The sequence below is a fragment of the Ambystoma mexicanum genome, chromosome 10 (assembly GCF_040938575.1).
Source record: "Ambystoma mexicanum isolate Mex_15411 chromosome 10, UKY_AmexF1_1, whole genome shotgun sequence".
NCBI lineage: Eukaryota > Metazoa > Chordata > Amphibia > Caudata > Ambystomatidae > Ambystoma > Ambystoma mexicanum.
The window spans coordinates 687,048,441-687,074,250 of record NC_090932.1 but is presented as its reverse complement, the minus strand read 5'-3'; the positions used below and the strand labels follow the sequence as shown (position 1 = coordinate 687,074,250).

Genomic DNA, 25,810 nt, shown 5'->3' with positions numbered 1-25,810 from the left:
CAAAAATTATAAATGCTTAACACCTACTTCAAAATGGTTGTTGTAATTCCAAAAAAGGTCGTAATGCATTTTGTACATTTCTCAGAAAAATCTGATTGCCAGCATAAGTAAGATGGACTCCATCTCTGCGAAAAATGTATGTACTACGAAACATAATATTTTCATTGTGAAAAGAGGACATGCCAAAAATCTCTTAGAAAGGCACAAACGGCCTTATTAACATTGCGCCTCGCTTTTTCCATTTGTGGACCAAATGAAGAAGAACGAAGCCACATTTGTCTCTGCGCAATCTGTGAAAATATCACTTGAGAATTAGGAAACATGTCCATAACCTTCCCAAGTCCTTCTTTCATAGCAAATTGCAAAAAAATTCCAGTCACATGTCCTAAACTGTTCCCTCCACAATGAATTACAATTATGTCTGGATGTTGCTCTGTCTCCAAAGTAGCACAGAGAGGTAGCAAGTCCAACCACTTCATTCCACATACTCCATGCCAGTGTACTTCCACATGTGGAAATCCAAGATCTACAGCTACTCCACAGCTTTCTGCATGCACCTTCAACCAATGTATCCACGAATCTCCCAAAATCCAAACAATCTGTTTTCTGAAACACACAGCCATAGCTATCTTTTGTTCTCTCAGCAAAAAGAGTATCTGAGAAACTCTCTCCTGGCACAACACACCCACTAAACTTTCCTGACCAACCCCTTTCAGTGCTTATTCTCATTTGCATGACTTCTGAACCCAAAAATCCCCGGATGTAACTCCTGATGTCCGCGAACTACCGCCACGTCCGCGGACATATCGTAACATGAACAGCCCTTCCACCATTTCCACTTCACTCTCTCTGCCATTCCCTCATTGGATGTAGCTAAAAAATCACATGACCATGCACCAATCACATTCAAGACCTCTAGATCTAACTGCATCATCATAGATCAGCACTGCAAATGTACTGTGAATCTCTCTGAGTACAAGTGTCATATCATTGGCAAGCACCATCTACCAGAAATACTGTACAAGTCTCCAAGATTTCTACTTGCAGCTCCATGCATATCCATATGCATGAACACAAACTTCAGGTATGCATATTTTCTGTACAGTAGATGAACACATTTTCAAACAGACTTTTAGCTTGTGTAATCTGTAAAATGAATTTACTGTATTTTTTTCAATATCCTAAAATCAACTATCACTTATAAACCTTTATACTATTTACTTTCTTTATACACACACACACTCAAATCATGTTAAACTAACATTTTCTAAATGAAATATATAGACTACATATATTCAAACAAAATTGCATGCAAGCACAATCTATGTTTAAATCTTTAAAAAAATACTTATACAATTTCATATTTTTTTGTTTTTATTTATTTATTTACTTAATTACTTTAATTTAGACATGACATTGAGGCGCTATTACCTAGAACAGCTTACTTACAGAAATAGTGGTATTCACTGGTATATTATAAATTTCACAAGACATAGTAAAGATATTTTTTTTTGCTACAGTTAGTCATTCAATACAAATTGTTCATTAAGAACATATCATATGTACTGAACTGATGCAATGTATCTTATGTAAATAAATTAGTTTAATGGTTTTAAAGAAGGCACTGAGGATTTCAATTTAAAAAATCAATATCTAAATTAAAAACAGCGCTATATAGAAACAAAGTTACTAATTTGAAGCTTTTACAATTGCAGTGAAGACCAGTCTCCTGAAAAGAAGCAGCCGAATTCGAAGAACAAAGAAGAACTAAGAAGTTACCTGTTAATTTAAGAATAAAAGTAAGTAGAATATCCCCATAATATTTGTATTATTAATCAAACATACTATAACGTTAATACAAGCTATTTTGGTGCCTAAAAATGGAGATTGTGTACCATTTTGTCCAAAAATCTCCATGTCTTGAAAAGCGATTTACAGCCAGAATGGCCCACAAATTCCTATTTTTGGACACACAAATTACGCAACTGAACCACTACAATTTTCATATTATAGAACAAACAACTGTTTTAATTGTATACATTAGATTTACTATTTGTACTTTTACACACCACTAGCTTACTTTTTTTTGTCATCTAAACCCCAGTTTAGTAACACATAAATTGAAGAATACCTATCCCTACTAGTTGTAGTTCCAAATGCACAATCACACACCATTACATACATCTTTATCATCTTACTCAAACACTCATGCACACAGCACACATACATTCCAGAACACCCCAACCCATATCTTCTTTATTCTTTTCAACAGACCCTAAAGAATGCCTACCAAAAGTCAAGTCCGTAGAAAGCAACGCAAAAGTAGAGCAAATGAAAATAAAAGTGTCCAACATAAGCATCCATCTCTAGCAGAATTTGTAAAAAAAAAGTTGAAACAAAACAGCTAATACAGTCATTTAGTGAAACACAAGAAGTTTCAAGTACAAACACTTTGCCTCCTCTATCAAAATGTAAATCAAACCAAAAAACAATTAACAGAAAATCAGCTATCACTACAGATAAAACTACTTCTTCAAATTTTAATATAGGGCAAAGTAAGCATACCAAGAAAAGTATTTTAGCCAAAATGTACCATCACAAAGTCCTTCAAAATCTTATAAAAACAATGTTGCACAATGAACAGCAACACGAAGAAGAACTCCAAGCACAACTAGATAAGGACACTCCTGACAGTAGTCAACCTTCTGTAACAGGAAGCCAAGAACCACTGGGAGAACCACTAATAATAAATGAGGCAGAATTAGCTATGATAGAAGTAGAAAACACCATGTGTCAGTATGAAGATAAGTAAGACTTAACTATACTACAATCAAAATTAAACAATGAGCAAAGTAGCATTTTTCAAGAAGTAACAAAACAAATTGCACATGTTGTAAAACATGAAAATAAAGAATGTTCCTGCCATAATTATAAACCTATACTACTGTACGTCAGTGGTGAAGCTGGTTATGGCAAAACATTCCTAATCAAAATCATTAGTAAGTTCCTTCAACAATTGACAAACAACAAACTGTCAGCTGTTGTCACTGCCCCCACAGGTTTAGCTGCCTACAACATAGGTGGTGTTACATTACACCGATTACTACTATTACCAGTAGAACACCAGAACAAATTAGACTATTACAAACTTTCTGCAGAAGCTGCAATGGAATTATGCAGAGTATTGAAACAAATGAAAATGCTACTAATAGATGAAGTGAGCATGGTCTCCAACCTGATGTTAGCTTTGATTCACCTCAGATTACAAGAAGTACTGAAAACAGACTATGAAGAGCTCTTTGCAGGAAAACACACTATTGTTTTTGGAGATCTGCTTCAATTAACACCAGTAAAAGGTGAGCCTATGTTTAAAACCTTAGGACACAAACTCTGCCGTAAAACTATTGGCAGCATTGGAAATGTCAACCTTTGGCAACATTTCCAATACAGAGAATTAACAGAAAACATGCGGCAATCTGCAGATCTCACTTATGCCAACATTTTAAAAAGTATCAGAGTTGGTATACTTTCTAAAGAAGCAGAAGCAATATTGAAAACCCGGCACATTAATGCACTTTATGGCAATAATGCATGTGCTACAGATGTTATGGAACAATTAGCCCACAAAAATGTCAATTGTATGGCCTTAATGCCAACTCTTGCAAGCTGTTTCAAATTCAATGAAATCATGCTAAGTAAAGAAATGCAACCAATCATGGAAATTAGCGCCACAGACAAACTAGATGTACATGGTATGACACTACCCATGTGTGACCAAGCCACAACAAGACTAAATAGTTTAGAAAAATCAATCTCAAACACAGCAGGCTTAGAAAAGATATTAAAACTATCCTTAAATTGCAGAGTAATGCTTAAACATAACCTTGACGTGGACCAAGGACTAGTTAATGGAGCACTGGGTACAGTTTTTGGCTTTCAAACATACCCACGCGACAACAAAATTCAGTTTGTCAATATACTCTTTGACAAACTTTCAGAAGTAAAAAGGATAGGACGCTCAACAGCTAGATTGCTTCTCTTCAAAGATATGTATGTACGCAGAGAACAATTTTCTCTAACTCTTGCATACGCAGTCATGATTCATAAATCACAAGGTCTTACCCTAGACAAAGCAATGATAGATATTGGTAACGCAGTCTTTAAAGAAGGCATGAGCTATGTAGCACTATCACGCTTACGTACACTTGACGGTCTATTTCTAATCAACTTTGATGCAAGTAAAATAAACGCTGATATTCCTTGCATTTTAGAATACAATAGACTTCGCTCACTATACACCCCCCACCTAAACACATATTCTGTTCCACAAAAAGTAAAATGTTATAAAAGAAAAATAAATCAAACAGAAATGCAACAGGATGTCACTGCAAATCCTCCAAAGAGAGTAAAGGAAACTAATACTTCATCAAGTACCACAAGCAAAAAAGAATCAATTAGGGAAAGTAAACCAAGTACTTCTTTAAAGAAGGAAGACAAACTCCAAAAAAAGCAGTAAGATACAGAACTACCTGGACCATTTAAATTCTCAAATATAGTTGGTGTAAGTTGCTACGCAAATGTAGCAATGAATATTCTATTTCAATTGCCACCAATTGTTGGCAACATTTACTTACACAGTACAGACCCATTGTGTTTGCAAATGTTAGTACTTCACAGAAATGCAGCAAACAATCCTGACAACACGTATAGTGTTTTTGGAATAAGACAACAATTGGACTACTGTGCTGGAATGGTGAAATTCACTATAAATTCACAGGAAGATCCACAAGAATTTCTAATGTACTTACTACAAGTACTGGAAAACAAAAACATACCTGTGGAAACATACATGCACTCCCTGCAACAATGTGACACAAGAAGGAATCCCCAATGAACGCTTCATATATATATCAATACCAAATTGTGAATCCATTCCATTTCAGCGACTTGCACAAAATGCAAACCATGGTAGATTATGCTCTACCTGCAATTCAGATAATCGCTCCACGTTAGTAATACAAACACATAGTAAATACATAATACTAATGCTTCTACGTTACAATGCAGATGGTACCAAAAACAACTGCAAGCTGACTGGATTCACACATGGTCAAATATCACTTGGTAAGAAAACCTTCACAACAATAGGTATAATCTACCACGCAGGAGCCACAACCAATTCAGGGCACTACACTGCATATATAAAAAAGAAATGTGGATGGTTTGAATGTAATGATAGTACCATTACTCTAAAGCAGAGATTACCAGGAAATCTTAAAAACGCTTATTTGATGTTCTTAAAACCAAAATTTGATAACTAAACTGTATTTAAACCCTAAGTAAACTTGTGTTAAAAAAATATAAACTGTTAGAATACTCCAAAAGCTATCTAACTGCTCAAAGATTCTACAACTAATCAGATAAATGAATACCACTAAATTAGACCAAAAAATACACAGTTAGAATACGCCAATTGGTATCTAACTGTCCCAAAATTTAACAATATCCAAATAGATAGATCAATACCACTAAAATATATTAAAAAATAGACAGTTAGAATACGCCAATTGGTATCTAACTGATCCAAAATTTTATAATATCAAAACAAATAAATAATATGTTACTGCTCCAAAAAAATACAACAAGCCAAAGTATAAAGCATTAGCCAGAAACAACAAGTGAACACCTGAGCAAATTGCACAGTACTCTGATTTGTAATCTACTAAATAAGAGGGTCCAAAAAAAAAAGTATATTGATTATACAATGTAATAAGTCATTACAAAATACTAATACTTACATGCTATTTTCTTTTATCACCGAAATTAACAAGAAAAACATGGACTCCCGTTACTAGACCAAACAGTAAGTATACAATAATAAGGAGAACCATAGCAGCATATCACATCCATAGTATCTAATACCTTTGTTCCGTATACATTTGTTTTTCACCCAAAGTTATAAGCAAATATGAATGTGATATGCTGCGGTGGTTGTTGCCAGGGCATAGAGTCTTGGGTGCATGGCCAAATGGCCATGCACCCAAGACTCTATGCCCTGGCAACAACCACCGCAGCATATCACATCCATAGAGTCAAACATCTCAACTATGGTCTATGGAAACCTTTAATGTCCGCGGACATTATGAGTGTTCTTAGAACACTTTCAACTTGCCAGCGAACAATACGGACAGCGTTTTCAGGACACCCCCTACGAACATTTCAGAACAACGCGATAGTTCTTAGAACACTTTCAACTTGACAACGAACAATAAGGACAGTGTCCTCAGGACACCCCCATTTTGTTTATTTGCGAACATTTCAGGACACTGCGAGTGTTCTTAGAACACATTCAACTTGCCAGCGAACAATACGGACTACGCCTTCAGGACACCCCCTACGACCATTCCAGGACACTGCAAGTGTTCTTAGAAACGTCTTCAGAACACCTCCATTTTGTTTATTTGCGAACATTTCAGGACACCGCAATTGTTCTTAGAACACATTCAGCTTGACAACGAACAATACGGACAGTGTCCTCAGAACACCCCCATTTCGTTTATTTGCGAACATTTCAGGACACTGCGGGTGTTCTTAGAACACATTAAACTTGCCAGCGAACAATACGGACAGCGCCTTCAGGACACCCCCTACGAACATTCCAGGACACCGGGAGTGTTCTTACAAAACGTCTTCACAACTCCCCCATTTTGTTTATTTGCGAACATTTCAGGACACCACAAGTGTTCTTAGAACACATTCAACTTGACAGAAAACCATACGGACAGCGTCCTCAGGACACCCCCTCCGAACATTCCCCGGACACCGCAAGTGTTCTTAGAAGCGTCTTCAGAACACCACCATCTTGTTTATTTGCGAACATTTCAGGACACTGCAAGTGTTCTTAGAACACATTCAACTTGACAACGAACAATACAGACAGTGTCCTCAGAACACCCCCATTTCATTTATTTGCGAACATTTCAGGACACCATGAATGTTCTAAGAACACATTCAACTTGACAGAGAACAATACAGACAGCGTCCTCAGGACACCCCCATTTTGTTTATTTGCGAACATTTCAGGACACTGCGAGTGTTCTTAGAACACATTCAACTTGCCAGCAAACAATACGGACTACGCCTTCAGGACACCCCCTACGAACATTCCAGGACACCGGGAGTGTTCTTAGAAACGTCTTCAGAACACCCCCATTTTGTTTATTTGCGAACATTTCAGGACACCGCGAGTGTTCTTAGAACACATTCAACTTGACAGAGAACAATACGGACTACGCCTTCAGGACACCCCCTACGACCATTCCAGGACACCGGGAGTGTTCTTAGAAACATATCAGAACACCCCCATTTTGTTTATTTGCGAACATTTCAGGACACCGCGAGTGTTCTTAGAACACATTCAACTTGACAGAGAACAATACGGACAGCGTCTTCAGGACACCCCCTACGAACATTCCCTGGACACCGCGAGTGTTCTTAGAACCGTCTTCAGAACACCACCATCTTGTTTATTTGCGAACATTTCAGGACACCGCGAGTGTTCTTAGAACACATTCAACTTGACAGAGAACAATACGGACAGCGTCCTCAGGACACCCCCATTTTGTTTATTTGTGAACATTTCAGGACACCGCAAGTGTTCTTAGAACACATTCAACTTGTCAGCCACAACCCCCATTCATATTTGCGAACATTTCAGGACACAGCGAGTGTTCGACAACATCTTCAGAACACCCCCATTTTGTGTATTTGCGAACAATTCAGGACACCGCGAGTGTTCTTAGAACATATTCAACTTGACAACGAACAATACGGACAGCGTCCTCAGGGCACCCCCATTTTGTTTATTTGCGAACATTTCAGGACACTGCGAGTGTTCTTAGAACACATTCAACTTGACAGAGAACAATATGGACTACGCCTTCAGGACACCCCCTACGACCATTCCAGGACACCGGGAGTGTTCTTAGAAACGTCTTCAGAACACCCCCATTTTGTTTATTTGCGAACATTTCAGGACACCGCGAGTGTTCTTAGAACACATTCAACTTGACAGAGAACAATACGGACAGCGTCCTCAGGACACCCCCATTCTGTTTATTTGCGAACATTTCAGGACACCGCAGGTGTTCTTAGAACACATTCAACTTGTCAGCCACAACCCCCATTCATATTTGCGAACATTTCAGGACACAGCGAGTGTTCGACAACATCTTCAGAACACCCCCATTTTGTGTATTTGCGAACAATTCAGGACACCGCGAGTGTTCTTAGAACATATTCAACTTGACAACGAACAATACGGACAGCGTCCTCAGGGCACCCCCATTTTGTTTATTTGCGAACATTTCAGGACACTGCGAGTGTTCTTAGAACAGTTTCAGTTTGCTTGTGAACAAAACGGACACATATTGAGTCCTCAGAACACCCCCCATTCAGTTTATTTAGAACATTTCAGAACACCCGTGATGTCCACAGACAAATCGAACAGAAAAAGAACTTCTAACACATAAAAAACACAACTTTCATCCTATCGCATACACTCCCACCCTCCCCAAACACTCCTACACACCAACACACTCTACTAAATACAAATTTTGAACAAAGTTTCACCGCGCTGTCCGCGGACGACCGCGAATCCAAGATGGCAGGCGCTACCGAAAATCTGACGCGCTTCACGCTCCACGCCATCCAATCAGCGAACACGTTGCATGTCCGCGAACATCACGCAAGCCGATTGGCCAATCAGGACACTGTCTGCGGAGCGAACAGGGAAGTGTGTCCGCGGACCGAACACAGATATCACTAATTTTTCTTTACCTACTTTTTGGTCATTTAAAAAAAAACTACTGGATGGGTTTTCACCAAATTTGCAAAAGCACGCTTTCGGGACCAAGCCGCTGCTCCTGGTCCAAATCTGGTGAAAATCCGTCCAGCTGTTTGGGCTGTAGACGCGAGCAACATTTTTTTCCCATTCAGTCTATGGGAAAAAAAAAGTTTTGGGACCCCCCTATAACTTTGCCCCCCCTAGACGAATCCTCACCAAACTTTGCAAACAAATTCAGAGTGACCCAAATACTTTCTTTGCAAGGTTTGGTGAGGATCCGTCCAGGGAGAGCGAAGTTATAAGCCGCCCAAAAAGTGCTCTTCCTATGGAAACAGCAACTTAACCATAACTACATGGCCACACTAGTGTGGCCATGTAATATATATATACTTAGTCATGTAAGGGGGTAGATCACTCGAGAAAGTGTTGTTGAGCAGCTTATATACTTGGGATATCCTCCTGTGTGAGATGCCCTGAACTGCACATATTTCTAAAGCCCTGGCCTCAGTGCTATAAACCCAGCCGTGCAAACCTCCCTCTGTGTGACCCAATGACGCAGTTGAATATAGCGGAATGACCTTTCCTCAATTAAGTAAAAGGCATCCTTACATTCATCAGATGCCAGGGGAATCCCAACGGAGTATATTTCACATGAAGTGAAAGATTCATGTTGGCCCCTTCCCTATCCCCAAAGTACCAACCCCAGCAAGTACTCTGGGATGTCTGTTATAGATGTAAAGGGGCGCCCCTATCAGTTTAAGCACTTAAATCTTGCATGCAACTCTAGGAAACGTTCTCCTGACAGATGAAGGCACATATTTCCCCTTGGAGGTGATCGACCATTGTGTTCAGAATGTTCAGCTTGGAAAGCACAGAGCAACCTGGGAATTAGTGTAATTTTAACTGCAAAAAGCTCCTTCCTAGCCAAGACTTTTCCTGTGTTTCCTATCGATCAACACTATATTCGCTGACCTCCCATACATCTGGGCTATTAGCCTTATAGATAGAGGGTCTAGTATGGAGGGGGGGGGTTGATATTAATCCCCAAGTACTCCAAGCGATATGCTGCCCATTGAAATGGAAATCTCGCCCAGCATCTGCAGGCTCTATGATGTTCAGGCCCTATGGTTAGCAGTACTCTATAGTGAATCCGGAGATCACTGATCTAATTCCATGTCTGCTGCTAAAAGAGAATAACCCATATCTTTCAGAAAGATAATTTGGTCATCTGGGTGCAATGGCAGCTTCTGCGCGGTGCCTTGGTTGAACACCACTGTCATGCATGCATTAAGCTAAATGCACCATAGACAACATAGTGAAGATCATTTGAGGAAGAAAGAACCCCCCTCCCCACTGTCATACCCTAAGCTCTCTGTTTAGACTTGGATGAATAGGCTGTTCACCTGAATTCTTTAGGGCAGAATTTAGAGATTGCCGAGCTAACCCAGACAATCAGGAGCAAAATCCAAATGTACACAATGCCAGACTGATCAATGAATGCTCTTAAATACTTTATGTGTTTTTTTATTGCCTACCGAGCAAAGCCCTGTCTAGAACACCGATCCTAGTTCACCAGATCCATCGCCCTTCCAGTATTATCATGGCTTCTGATTAATTAGAAAACCTGTCTGATCAGGCCGACTGTGCCCTGGAGCACTTGCTTCAACCTGTGTCACGATGTTGGTGAAGATCTGAGCATCGCAGTCGACAAGTGAGATCGGACAGCAGGAAGCACCATCTTATGCCTCTTCACCCACCTTCAACAGAAGGGTCACTGTGAATCCCAGCACCAACTGTGAGGCTGAAGCTGAGGATAGGACGGAATCAAATCTTTTTATCATTGGTGGCATCAGAGTGCACACCGTGTCCTATAAAACTCATGAAGAGGTTAGAGAAACTGTTGGAGTCCAGTGTTTTGTTCTTGAGAGTTATTTTATTTCTTGTTCCACATCTTCAAGGTAACAGGCATTCAAGGTCCTCCCCGTAGGCCTGAGAAAGCCAGCGTAGGGTGATGGAGTCCAGATGGGCCTGTTTGCATTATGGTCTAAATATCCTGCTCGGATGAGGCTCTTATAATAAGACTCCATTAGTTATTTTCTCCTCTGCCCCATAGTGATTGCGACCCTTTGCAACTACAAGATTTTGGATGTATTTGTGGACTCACAGTGCATGCACAATACATTTATTTTCGTTTTTTAGAGGGACTGAACTGTAGTTAAATGGGCTTGCGGTTGGTTCCTGACTAATCTTAAAGCTTGCAGGGCCTATGGGCGATCAAGCTTTTATGTTCTGTTTCCCCACAGTTTGACTCCATTTTTAAGCATAATACACACTGGCTGTAGTTCTACGAATTATTTCCCCTCAAAACAACATTTTCAGCATTCCATCCCGTCCCTCCAAGCAGGTTCCCTGTTTTGTTCTCTAGGAGGTCATGCTCCAGAGGGTCCAATATATGATCTCTCATGACCATGTTTCTCAGGAGCATACCATTCAACTTCCAGGGCCTGCTGAAATTGGATGACAGAGAAGACACATGAAGACAAAGAGAGACTTGGTCATGTTCAGAAAATGATTGATGGCCTTTCTCAGTTACTTTCCAGAAATTCAAGGAAACGGAGTGGAGGACTCCAAAAGCATATTTTCCCTAGTGCAACCTCTGTGAATGAACGAGTAGTGAGTGCAATCCCGCTCACCTTGGTGGAGGAACCTCCATGCTTTGTTTACAGATAGGTACCGGAGGATCTTGGCCACGGCATGAAAGATCCTCAAATCAGACTGGTATTGAGTATGTGTCTTTTCTCCTTTCAGGGCAACGTGTTTCTAAACCAAAACTCTGTGGTGAACTGGATTCTCCTTCTGATCAGGAAGGTCACGCCCTTCCTTTCTCCCCACTCAATGTGAAGAACTGGGTTGGGTAGGATTTCTGTGCCAGCCTTTTGTCATCCTGTTGTAAGAGGTGTGTCTCTTGTAAGAATGTGACAGATAAAGCCACTTTACCCACTCTGCCTCTGGCGGGGGACTGAAGGCCTGGAACAATCAGGGTCAGAAGCTGAAAGTCAAGTGAAACTTCAGGAATTCTAGTGAAGATCCCAATGTTAAGTGCATAGCACCTGCCATTTAGTCTCCTCTCCCTCCCATTTGGCAAGAAGAAATTTCAGGAAAATCCCCAAACTTAAAATAACATTGACGATAACAGCAATAACAATGTCCCCTTCCCATAAAATTGAAACCAAATGTAAGCATGTTGCGTGCCCAGAAACATTACATGCATAGTGAGCTGGCCCAATACAAAGGGAGCCAACTCATAGGGGCACTATGCCCTCACCGACCAATCTACCCTGCCTACCCATATTTAAACATCACCACCCAAATGCCAACTCATTCTGGCCTATGTATGGAACCCAGAAACACTGGGTGCAATATTTAACCAGCAACCCAGACTGAGCCCCACACCATCGACTCAATATTGAGCCTTTGGAGGCTCTAGCGAAACTTGCCGAAAAACGCAAACAACCTTAGCATATTCACAGATATCACCTGGTGTCAGGTTCCTTTGATTCGACCTCCCCCACAGTCCTGGGCCTGCCACCCACACCTGCACCCAGAGTGTCTTCTCCAGCTCTCAACCACTTTCCATTTGAATATCAGAGGATTGTGTACCCTTTGGCACTCTTCAGAGTATAACTTTATTATGTTGGATACTTCCATTACCAAGGTGATGCCCTGGCACAGCTTTTAAAACTGCACAGAGGTTATTTTTATTTTTATCTCAGAGACAGCTTGTAGTGAGGTGTAAGCTATTTAGTTTGGCTAAGAGGTCCTGAACCAAATCTTGAGGTAGGGTAAGATTAGCATCTCTGAACCAAATTTATTCTGACTTCCTGGCAAGCATTCTGTATTTATTCTGGTGGAAGAAGTGCACCCGTATCAACACGTCCGACAGGAGATCTTTACTTTGCTCATATGCTGAGTTGATTTTGTGTGTATGGTCCAAAATGATGTTTGTCTCATCCAGTTGTTCAAGGTTTCTGCTGAAAAGACCCTGAACAAACTCTTTCAGTTCCTGGTCTTAAACATGCTTCAGGATCCCCCAGATCCATATCTTATTCCAGACAGATCCATTTTTAGACTTCTTCCTTTTAGGTGAGGGTTGCCTCAAGCTTAGAGTCCAATACTTCTGCTCTCTCCTCTAATTCTCCCTAGTCATGAGCATGCGTGCACGGGGAGTTCTCACCATGGTCCAGACATTCTCCTGCAGTTAAGACATGTTTGTCCAGATCCGAGATTGATTTAGAAAATGGCACTGCACTCCCTTCATCTCTCTCTGAATCTCAATTAACATTGGCCGTTTGTCGCTTTTGTGGACTGAAGGTTCTGATGTACCTTGCTGAGCAGGGGCCTTATGAGTTTGTGCCAGTGTTTGCCGAGGTTGCTTTTTTGTTTGCGCCTGGAACTTTATGAGGAACGAGATAGCAGCAGACAGATGGCCTTTCTGTTTGCGGGGCGATCATTGTCATGACACATAGTTAAGGCACATGCTCTAAATGAGTGTTCAAGGACCACAACTGCTTATAAATAGCATGCCAGGCAAGGCTGTATGCAGTTTGACTGGCCCACCACTCAGATCGTACACTGCTGGCAGATTAGCTGGCATTTACTAAGGCTGCAGTTCCAGCTACTCGTTTCAGACCTTCTTTTGGACCCACCTATCGTGATCGGGGCCAAGGTTGCAAGGGTCTTAGGACCCCATTCAATACACCCCTCAAGATATCCAGTCATTGGGGTGCCAGCAGTAGCTATGAAATAAGGGATTTCAATGGCAGAGACTCTTATAGTGAAGCAGGTTCTACTGTCCATCTTGAATGATCAACCATTCCTTTGAGCTCTCTGTAGCCTAAATGGATTTATGCAGCCCAGTAAAATATTGATCACCCGGTTGTTTCCCTACCCATCCTTCTGCTGCTGATTGCTAGCTTTCTTCTCCATGCTGGACTAAAAGTTGTTTTGGAGACCAGCCGCTTACAAAGCTGTTCAACAATCCAAATAAGCAGCCATACCACAAGTTGTCTCCAGTAGCACTCGCCCTGCTGGTGTCAGTGCCAGAGAGGTTTTTCACATTAGTCGTGAGGTTGCAGGGAAGAGGCTCCACTAGGAGTCCACAAATTACCATGAAGCTCAACTTCCATCAGCCCCATCACTGATGGGCTCATATTACTAGGATGGCTGGGGTGTGTTCCTCATTTCCCGTTCAGGGTGTGGCAAGAAGTGATGGCGTGGGGACTGTCACTCAGCAGATGGGATGGCAGGTGGGAGGTGGTAGGCTCTCCACCAGCTGCCCACACAACACCCCGTGGTTCCATGTAATAATGTCCCCTCAAAAATTTCGCCATGCAAAAAAATCGCAGAAAATTTGCCCTTTTTTGTGGGGACATTATTACATGGAACATGTGGGGGACACCCTGCAACCCCCAAACCCTTTTTTAATTTTCATGGGGAAAGGGGAACACCCCCGCAACCCCCGCTTCCCCTGTCCCTATATATATATGGTCACCTATATCATGTCACCACAACCTTTTCCCGGCAACATTATATACGGCGACCATATATATAGGGATATTATTACCTGATACCCACCAGGTGTGCCAGGATCTCACAGGAGCCCACACCTCAGCAAAGGCTTATCACGCCCAGGCACATCCTGCTGTGGATCATGTTCAGCTACCAGTAGCATGCTGGGAGGACGCGACTCAACGGCAGCGCAGTCCTCATGGATGAACTTCGAGGTGTGGCTTCACCACTCAATAGGCAGTCTCTTGGGTGAATCATTGCCTCATATAAATCAAATATTCCCGCGCATCCCACAATTTAAACATTGGGACCAAAGTCTTGTTATTTATATACACAGATGAATGCTCGAAAATAATTGCAACATTTTAGTCAAAAGCCGAAAAATTAAACAGACAAGTGAAAGCAGATAAGCTCTGTCATAAAAATAAAACAGGGATTAAAAATCTTCCACATATCATCCCTTTTCACTCATAAAAAATAAAGCAAACTAATTCCAATTTTAAATATCTCCCACATGTACATTAAAACCGGTGTTGCATCAATTGTTTAAACCCTCAACACCCATAAGACAAAAAAAAGGCGGCTTTGTGTGACTTGCATTCATGAAGTGTCTTGAAAACTGATGAAACTATGGCAGGAAACGGAGCTATTGAGAGAAAAAGCATGCACATGTTTTCATGAACACACATGAAGGATGTCCCAGCAGAAAAGAATGACCCCATGCCCCCATACCCCTTACATTTTTTATTTTTTTATTTATTAAGTGTGTTTCAGTTAATCATACCTTTTCACACTAAAGGAGATCTGCACTTCAACAACAACCATACAATACATACTATATACCTAAACATCATAGATATGAAAGCCGCATAATTTACATAATCACAAAACAACACAATTGCCTAGATAAATAAAATATCCTATTAATATCAAAAGATCATTCTTATCCTGTTCCTGGATTATTTAACTACTACACACTGAACCCAACTATTCTCGGGCCGCATCCTGTGCATACAACACTTTTGATGCATGTACCCACAGCCTGGACAATGCTAACATTTAGGGTAAACTATTACACTGCAAGCACCGTGCCCAGAATGTATCCTCTCGACTCCGGCTCCAGTCTACTACCAAATAGGATAGCTGCACTTCATAAAATGTTGTTAATGTAGGGCACTGAGGTCTAATGTGTCTGTTGGTCTCAGTATCATCTTTCCATAAACGGCACAAACAGGCTAACCTCTCCATTTTAACAGTCATTTTCAATCTTCAAAGCATGAGCTTATTTTATCTTTACATCAAAATAGCTCTGTACACGTCACAAGATGCTTGAGATGAGATGTTCCTTCTCTAAAACCATACTGTTATCTGTCTTTAAAGGAACAGGATAGTATATACATGTCTTATCTCTTTCATGTCCCACAATACATCCATTTTATGGGGGAAAAGCCAGAATAGATTTCATACCATTCGTGTTAAATTCAGGTAATGCGGTTTATAACAATATTCGGTATCAATACACGACTAGACTCCAAAATGATGATGTATCCGCCAAAAAATGCTTTAAAGATGCTTCTCATATGCAAGGCTGGCAACAGAGACCCTGTTGTTGTGGTTAAGTTGGCGTCCACATTGGAAGAACACATTCTGGGATGCTAATAATTTTGGAGTAATTCGACAAATCTTCACAAAACCTTCCAAAAAATAGCAACCCAGTTCTGAATTTTCTTGAAAGTTCTGTGAGTATTCGTTAAGGGGGCAAAGTTACAGGGTGGGCCCCAAGTCTTCACTCGGATCTCATGCCTGGTCTGGCTCGCAATATTTTTGTTGCTTGGAGACACGTTCAGTAGTTTGCTTGAAATCTGGCCCAAAGTGGTCAGTTCGACCAAACTATTTGACGATTCACAGTGCTTTTTTCATGGCCCTGATTGGCCAATTGCTCTTTGAGGACTTTGACCATGCCCCCGGGCAAAACAGCCAACGGCCATATTCCAGGTCACTGCCGACTTTGGGTGGCTTGGCACAGGGCCCAGTGCACTATGAATGTCCTTGCCCGGGGAAAAGTAGCATTGGGAATGGCTGCATGCTATGGACTGTGGCCCACAGACCCAAAAATGGGTAAACGCAGCCATTGATTATGGCTGCAGGTCAGGTCCACTGGACACTTGGGTTGGCTTGGTGGGAGTCGTTCATGGCTGGAGGCTATGTATTGTGCAAAGTGGCCACTGGCTATAGGTTCACTGGGTATCTTTCTGGCGGTTTCTGGAGAGGCCCAGTCATCTGTAGGCACACTGTACACCCTTTCCAGTAATGCTACGTCTGCTAGGCCCTGAGAAAGGAAAATTTACTGAAGCCCTCTGTTAGCCTCCATTATCCCTGAAATCCCCTGGGTTGACTAGTTATTGTAATGTGAGAACACTTAGCCGCCATATTCTGCTCCTAATTGAGTGCTACCTCAGGTAGGAACATTGAGCTGTACTGGGTGCTGTGCTAGCACAGTGTGGAGTGCCGAAGGCAGGGAGAGAGGGTAGTAGAAGGAAGCAAGGAAGAGTTGCCTGGGTACCTGGAGCCCTCCTGTTTCTCTTGAGTACTGGCAGTTTTGGCTATTTGGCGGGGTCTGGGGCAAATAGCTATTGGAAGCTGCTAGAAGCAGTACCTGGGTGGCATATAGGTGGAAACAACCGTTAGTGCCATTGATTGGAGGTGCCGCTTACTGCTCTTCTCTGCTGGGGTAAAAGGTCAAAGTGCATCTGCCTCATGGCCGCATGGTCTCATCGTACCTTGGTGAGGAGGAGATCACGCTGATAAGAAAAGGGGGTGTGGCAAACTGCCACAGACCTGCTGGAGGTCTGTGGCCTACACATAACCTGCAGGTGAGTATCACTGACACTCTAAGCATTCATACCCCCGTAATGTGGGTCTGCAATGGGTTCTTAGATTATTTAAAAATGGCTGTGGGTCGAAAACGTGGCGATCTGCCCTCTCTCCACCTCTTCAAACTATAATTATAATTTTAATGTTGCCATAGAACCACCAGGTGAATGCTCTGTGTTTATGGTCTGCATTCGTTATTGTTTCTGAGTGAGCAACTTTAGGAGTTGAGTAGTAGAACTAACTAGTGATGCCGAAGTATAAACTATTACTTAAAGGGATGGTTCGCCCAAATTTTTTTATTTCAAAAATAGATTGTCAATATTAAAAAAAAAATGATTGGCATTTTTGTTCTTCCAAGTCCCTATGTAAAGTTTTGAGCAATTCAAGCTCAAAATTTGCAAAAGCAAGCACATGGGCGCATCCATTTGGTGAAATGGATGCCCGCCTGGGCTGGTTTTTGCTTTTGCGGCACTAATGAAGGAAAAGCCAGCCAGCTGTAGTAAACAAAAGCTACCACTGAGTGGCTTTTCCTTCATTGGTGCCGGGACTCGGAGGACGCGGACCGGAGACTACAGGCAGAAAAGCTGCAGCTGCATCTCGGTAAGTGCTATTTATTTATTTTAAAAAATAAGCACTCGCTGTGTTTATTTTTCTAAGTTTTCCGGGCAGGAGGAGCCCGGAAAACCTAGAAATAAAACCGCTTTTTAAAACGTTGTATTTATGTTTGCGGTCGCTTTTGAAGCGACCGCAAACATAAACACAACGTTATTGTGTTTGAAAACGCTGCGGTTTTTCTTTCTAAGTTTCTCAGGCTCCTCCGACTGCGTTGCATTGTGTTTCTGCCTAAATCTGCTTTCCCAATAGAGCCCCAAATGGGAAAGCAGATTTAGGCAGAAACACTGCAGCATTTAGCATTGCAGAAAACAACCGCGTAGTGTTTCTGCCTAAATCTGCTTTCCCATTTGGGGCTCTAGGGCTCTCCGTGGATAGCCCTAGAGCCCCAAATGGGAAAGCAGATTTAGGCAGAAACACTGCAGCATTTAGCATTTCCCATTTGGGGCTCTCGGACCCCCCGTGGGGAGCCGAGAGCCCCAAATGGGAAATCAGCTGTAGGCAGAAACACCGCGGCATGTAAACACAACCGTGTTGTGTTTCTGCCTGCCTTGGCTTTCACTTTGGGTCTCCAGTGAGCACCGGAGGCCCAAAGTGATAGCCACGGCAGGCAGAAACACAACGCGGTTGTGTTTGAAAACGCTGCGGTTTTTCTTTCTGAGTTTCTCAGGCTCCTCTGAGCCGGAGGAGCCTGAGAAACTTAGAAAGAAAAACCGCAGCGTTTTCAAACACAATAATGTTTTATTTATGTTTGCGGTCGCTTCAAAAGCTACCGCAAACATAAATACAACGTTTTTAAAGCTGCGGTTTTATTTCTAAGTTTTCCGGGCTCCTCCAGCCCGGAAAACTTAGAAAAAAAAAACACAGCTAGTGTTTATTTTTATTAAAAAAATAGCACTTACCGAGATGCAGCTGCAGCTTTTCTGCCTGTAGTTTCCGGTCCCCGTCCATTAGTGCCGCAAAAGCCAAAGCGAGCACAGCGGCGGGCATCCATTTCACAAAATGGATGCCCCATTTCACAAAATGGATGCCCCATGTGCTTTCTTTGAGCTTGATTTGCTCAAAATTTTACATAGGGACTTGGAAAAAAAATGGCCAATCGATTTATTTTAATATTGCCTATCTATTTTTGAAATACAAATTTTTGGGTGAACCATCCCTTTAACCATATTGCTGACTGCACTTTTTGATTTTCCTTTCTGTCAATCTTTCTAAGAGTTACCTCTTGTATGTGGATATAATGTTACCTCTTTTTGTCTTGTTAACAAGCGATGTTCTAGAAACTCATTTTTGAAGAGAAGGCTTTAAGGCACACTTTATATTGCCAGTGCTACTATTGTTATAGATTACATTTCCTCGCACAGGGTACTTTGGCCTCTGAAGTGAAGGACATGCATCACAAGCAATCCAGGTGATGTTCTTCATTCATAACTTTCTTTTTGCATGCTGCACTCAGCTTGGACATAGCTGTCCCCCTATTATATCTTTGACATTTATCATACATGTAAGAAAAAAAAAGGAAACAGAAAATCAGATTCATACAAATAAAAAAAAAAAAAATCAATTTCATAATACAGTTCAATATAAAATCCCAGTCAAGGCTCCTGAAAACCATTAAAATATCAAAATAATTAGATTGTTTTAAAAAGAATTTCCTTCCGTTCTTAAGAACATCTTTTTTTTTAATTGAATTGGTTGAATCAAATCAACCTTTCAAATATTTTTCATTACAGCAGTAAACAAACTAATACAAAATGCAAAATAAAATTGCAATAAGATTGCAAACACTATGTACATTATTAGAATGAACTTCACAATACATTGACATATTTAAAAGCAATAGACATTAATTTTCAGTGCAAATTCATTCTAAAGCACAAAAGAAGCTAAATGATTAAAGGAAAGAAAATTACATTGAAGCAAAATAAGACATACACCACAGCATTAAATACAATCCAAAACACAATTGGAAGAAAACTGAACGATCACGATCTTTCATGTCACTTTGTCAAGGGAAGAGGATTCTCCAAACTATGTAGGACGTTATTTGGATCAGAATCATTATCCAAGTGCAAACTTTCGAGAAAGCTGACTGTTGCTATTTGAATTGGTAAATAGGAATTATTTAGTATTACAGACCAACATTGATCAGATTCCAAATTGCCCAAATGTCGACAATGTCTTCCAAACTGGCTTGATCTTATAAGTGCCAGAGCCGGACATTGTGTGATTAAGTGTTGCAATGTTTCTGGGATAGTTATGATACCACAGAAGCGGCAGTAGTTTTCTTGGACTGAAATTTACCTGCGTCTCATTAGTAGTGCTCTAGTAGGCCAATTATTAAAAACATATTTTATGACACAGGATTCTCCAGGTGCCAACTATCCAGGAATCCTACAATGGATATAACCAATGAGGTTGTCCAACCTTCACTGCATGCCTTCCAAAATTCTTCATCATTGCCACTGCAGGGATGCCTCCAGTCGGTATGTTTCTTAAGAAATGCCAACCTGTTCCCTTGAAGGGCTGTACAATGTGTTACCAAATTAAAGAGATTCCATAAAAGCTCTGTCGCCACAAAAACAACATAACAAATCTTCCTCTGGTATTTGCTGATATTTACCAACGAAATCTCTCGTAGGATGGCGATTCAGTTTGAATTTTAAGAATTATATTCTAATATGTCTATTAGGGTATTTCATTTAATATGGGGCAGTTATTCCCAGTCCTTTATACTCCAGTTTAAGATGATTAAGGGACTGATATGAGTGGAATTCCTGTAACGTATATAGCCAGTCATCCCTGTATACATTCTTTTTAACTTTTGCCAGGTTTTTCAGAAGGTTTTTATCAAACAGACCCAATTTACTTAAAGCATTAGCACACAATTCCACAAAGTACTTCAAATAACAGGTCTTTGTTTCATTCTTAATCAGGTATAGATCACAAAATAGGAAATCTTTAGGTGGATCAAGTATTTTTCGATAAAATGCTAAAAGTCTCCATTGGGCTCTACTTTCCAATGAACACAAACCTAGTTTGTAATGAATAACAGAGAGAATGGTTGATTTCTGGACATTCAGGGCTCTTCTCCAAATAAATCCCTCTGAACTCTGTAGATTTTTTCTCAATACCACATAAAAGCCTTGGGATTAATTTCTATTCAGAAAATTTAATTAGAGGATTCAGTGAAAACTTTACAAACTTTGAGTCAACAAATTCCTTTTATTAGACATAGCCAATGTGCATGCTTTTACCCATTCCATAATTCACAGGATATTCAATTTACAGAATACAGGAAAGCCCAAGTATATGAAGTTATCAACTCTTTTTAAAGGCTCAGCTCCAATAGGCCATTTATAAGATGATTCCCTTTTCTTCACTGTACACTGCATAATCTTTGTCTTTTGCAGATTAATTGCCAAACAATTTGAACAAGCATAACTGTCAAAGGCATTTAGCAAGTACTGCAAACCTTGCTCTGAACAGTCACTCATCAGGAAATAATTGGCGTAACAAAGCCACATTACTTTTAGGTGTGACAATTTAGGAAATGCGAAGGGTACAGTGCTCTGATGCTCCCCAATGACTGACATGTACAGATTAAAGAGACAGGGGGCGAGAATGCAGCCCTGTCTGACCCCCTCTTCACAGAGATCCTACGCGAGAGTGAGCCTCCCTGGCTAAGTCTTACCTGCATGGCAGAGTGCTCATGAAAGCCAATGATAAGTCTCAATAGACCTGAGGGAATCCCTCATCCTTGCAACATCTTCCAAAGAAGTTCCCTATTGACTCTATCGAAAGCAGAAGTGAGATCAATCGTAGCTAGGTATATTGAGTTATATTTTTTAAACCATGTGAGCAATTGAAGATACTTAAGTAGGAATCCATTTAGCGTTGTCCCCATACGTTATCTAAACCCAGTTTTCCATTTTGGCAAATGTCCTTTCTCGTTTGCTCAGATCCCTATGTGACCCAACAGCAAGGTCACAAACACCTTGCTGTTGGCATCGAGAATGGGCAGTAGTTCTTAGGGTCTGATCTTGGGCCCTTTTCATAGATTGGCACTAGATAGGCAATCTGCTAGAATTCAGGGAAACGTTTTGTGGTACCAAAGCGGGGCATTGCTACAAATAACAAGATTGGATAGCGTGTTTGGGCCTAGGGCCCTAGATGTACTAATCTTGCCAAGAATTTCAAAATGGTTTCCTGTTCAACCACAAGCTGGCATTCATCAATTGTTTTGCGAAACTCAAATTTAGTTTTAGAGTCACCTAGAGAGAAAATAGCTTTGAAATGAGACACCCACTCAGGTTCAGAGATAGCGTTAATTTGGACTATGGCCTTTGAGAAAGTATTACCATTATTTAATCTCCAGAATGCTGAGGAATCTGTTGCACCCACTACCTATTTTCACAATTATACTGTACTAGTTGGGCTCTTCGACCCCCTTATCCAGTTTCTATAAATTAACTGTGTTTTCTCTATGGTTTGTGTCATCCGGTGTTTATCCCCACCATTCCTTGCATTAATGGTCTTAATTTCCTCTCTTACCCTACTTTTATGTTGTGCGGATGTATTTCTTTTTTCCCCTTGAGAATGGGGCGCTGGGGACTAAAAACCTTTGATATTACCTTATCCACAAAAGGTTTTAACGATTCAACTGTTAGTGTATTCACTTTCTAGTCCCCAGTAGTTCTGCCAAACCATTCTTCAAATTCATGATTAACCTGATTTACTCATTTCGGGTTCCAGCAGATGCAGTTCCCTGCCCCATTAACCAGAATGTCTTGGGGACCATCCACTATTTGCTCTCCCCACGGAAGCTTTAGTTCTGTAGTTAAGATGAAGCAGTCACTTAGGGAGGTTTGACTAATCTGTAGTGGCGTACACCCTCCCACCAGACCTTTGTCTATGAAAATGTAGTCAATGGTTGAGCCAGTTCTTCTATTATGTCAAGTGTGGTGAACATAAGGATGATTTAAAGAGACCCCATTTAGCATACCAATGCCCAAACCCTCTTTAACCACTTCCTACCACACATACTTCTTTAATTAATATCTGTAGGGCAGGTACTGGTGTAGCAGTCAGAGGCAAACTCAATGCAGGGGACACTGAAGGCTCCTACCAGTACAACCATACCACCTGGAGTCGCATCACGTCAATAATTGACGACAAGGCAACTGCCTTCAACTTAACTTCCAATTAACAAATCCCCTTGTGCGAGTATATATTGATCAGGAGGAAGTTTACTTCAGAATTCCCAGCCTTTATACAGACATGGACAGCCAATAAACCACTCTGAGAATGATCCATGGATACAATTTCTGTTCCCACACAGAACTTTACCAAGATAAGCAATCCACCCTAGGGGAGCCCAGTAAGATTTGCCATTGCAGTTTGAGACACTGAGACATATCCATCAGTATGTACGCCCCCAACTAACCATGTTTCCTGCAATAGTATGATGGTATATTGTTTTAACATTTCCACCAACCCAGGGTTGGTAAGCAATTTATTGTGCTCCGTGGTATTCCAGGAGAGCGTGGATAGGTGACCCCTGCTACTAATGTTTCGGCAATCAGTTTACTCTCTTTTGGGGCCATTCAAGGCACTCACTACCCACGACCAATCTTGCTCTAATAGGCCACCTTTGGGAAGCTGGGTTGTGGAAATAACCTTTCAACCCCATTCCGAGTGGATATTTGCTGATACGATTAATTCATTCAGGCAGAGGTCGTGAAAAGGAATCCATTTTTCCAGATCCCTTATTGTTGATTGATTGAGAGTATGTAGTTCAATCGAATCCCACCGACGAATGGACTGGATTTCCTGCAAGATCAAGTCAAATACTTCCTCTTTGAGTTAATGTAAAGCAAGGCACGATCAGTGCGATATAACTCAAGAAAGTCAACTCTTGGGATATCCTTTGTCGATATTGTGTGTACATTTAACACAGAGCCACAGAGTGGTAAGATTTTTGTTTTGTTAAAAATTACATCCCGATATTCTGGCAACAGACATTCCGCTAGTAATCGATGTGTTACATGACAGGGGAGAGCTTGGTTTTTATAGTGAGGAGGGCTGTCATGAAACCCTTCGAAGACACATGAGGGGAGGAGTTCCTTATAAGTAGAGGAAAGGTCTGAGCCCCTCGCACCCTTCAAGATGTTGGTCACCTCTTTGCGACCGCTGTGTCCTTCTCCACCTATATTACAATGGGGGTCCATATTTGTCACAGAGCTCGGTAAAATAAAAGAGAGAAATCCAGTATTGTAAGAAACAGGCCCACATAATAATGCCTCCTTATATGTTCTGCAGCCACTTGCATCGGTTCCTACTTCCAAATGAAGTGCCATGCGAGGTAATAGCAAATCTGATGAGGATACTTCTAAATCTGACAGGCACCTTTGCTTCTGAACCATGGTATGGGAGGAGTCACACTGTGCAGTACCTCCTTGAGGATACCCAGAACTGTGGAGCTGAAGATGAACTTGTTCCTGGTTGAGTTTCCTCCGTCTGTACTGCTAGGGAAGCAAACCTGTTCCCAGACTCCACTAATGCGAGCCATGAAGGTTCAGTGGAGTGGGGGTCTATTTCCCCTTCCCCGTCTGAGTCCTCCCTGATGAGAAGGGACTGAGTTGAGTGCCCTTTTCCTTCAGGCAAATTTCCATGCTGTTATGATGAGCTGGTTGCATTTCAGTTGCAGTGCACTGCACTAAGGATGAACCTTTATGGGCCTTTGCAATATGTTGCAGGTGCTGGTTTCTCAGTACAGACATCATGGAGGGCTTATTTATCAAGGTTCTCAAAAAATGTCTTGATGATTGTTTATATAGTTTCTTCGTAGAAGTGTCTTTGCGAGGAGCATCAGCGGGTTGTTTTTTCTGGCATTTCCCCGTTTTCTATTAGACCTTCTAGGTGCTTGCTTTAGCGGCATGTTCTGGGGACTCACCACAGCCACTGTTCTATCTGGAACTTCAGAAGTAATAGTGACCACAGAAGTATGCAGGTCAGAGTCACCCAAATTAATCACATTCCTCTCTTGTTTGTCCTTATCAACTTTCTGTGGCCTAGAACAATTCTCCCCCTCTTGGATAAATTCCTGAAGGGTTATCTTCCTACTGGAGGAATTTGGACCAATCGGATCAGATTGAAGGTCGGTTTCTGTTTTGTTGTCCAATTATTTAGTTTGACCGATGGGAAGATTCCCTTCTTGCTGTTGCTGCCAGTGGTTCGAATTGACTGTGACGAAGTCCTTGATCTTATTTTGTATCCGCATGTCATTAAATTTAAACAACAAGGACTTCAACAGAGTCGATTGATTTTTAGACTCAACTTTCAGTCCTTCATGTAAGGATACCAGGATATGTAAGACTTGATTTATTTTCTCAAGAACTGTATTTTGACTCTTTTCCGAGTCCTCTGCAACTTTCTGGTTCACATGTCTCAACATTGCTGATAGCCGTCTTGGGGGACATGAAGCAGAATTTGATGCATTTGTGGAGAACGAGTCAGTATCATAGACAGACATTTCTGTTAGATCTGGAGATGATGCCAACCTTTCATTCCTCACCAAACTCACATCCTCTTATTCCCCACATGACGTGTCAGTATCATGTCGTAGGTCCACAACCCCCATAAATGTAGTCTGTGTTACGGTTGGGGGGTGTAGCACACTTGGGAATCCTCCAACTGCTTTCCCCGATTTGGTTGAAGGGGAGGTGGGCCTGCTCCCAGCTGTCAAGAGGAAACTCGGGAGGGGGCAAAATAGGCGGTCATTTCGTCAGATGTTTTATCCGACAGACACCTGATGCTTTTTGACATGTGGTTCATCTGTGCTTTTACCAGTCAGGACGAGAAGGCAAACTTCCAGCGAACCGCAAAGTACCTTAGCCTGGAGACAAGGGG

At 41.3% G+C, this 25,810-nt stretch overlaps 1 protein-coding gene across 2 annotated transcripts in view; it reads left to right on the top strand.

The window, feature by feature from the left end:
- The window catches only part of GRK7 (G protein-coupled receptor kinase 7), a 313,391-nt gene that overhangs the window by 219,498 nt on the left and 68,083 nt on the right, over positions 1 to 25,810 (top strand). Inside the window, exon 4 of one of the 2 annotated variants that reach the window (XM_069618282.1) lies at positions 1,716 to 1,799. The exons of the other annotated variant lie outside the window; for it this stretch is intronic. Coding sequence (XP_069474383.1) covers positions 1,716 to 1,791 — 76 coding nt within the window. The 3' untranslated portion in view covers positions 1,792 to 1,799. The remainder of the gene's footprint in view (positions 1 to 1,715; positions 1,800 to 25,810) is intronic. 2 annotated transcript variants of the gene reach the window in all.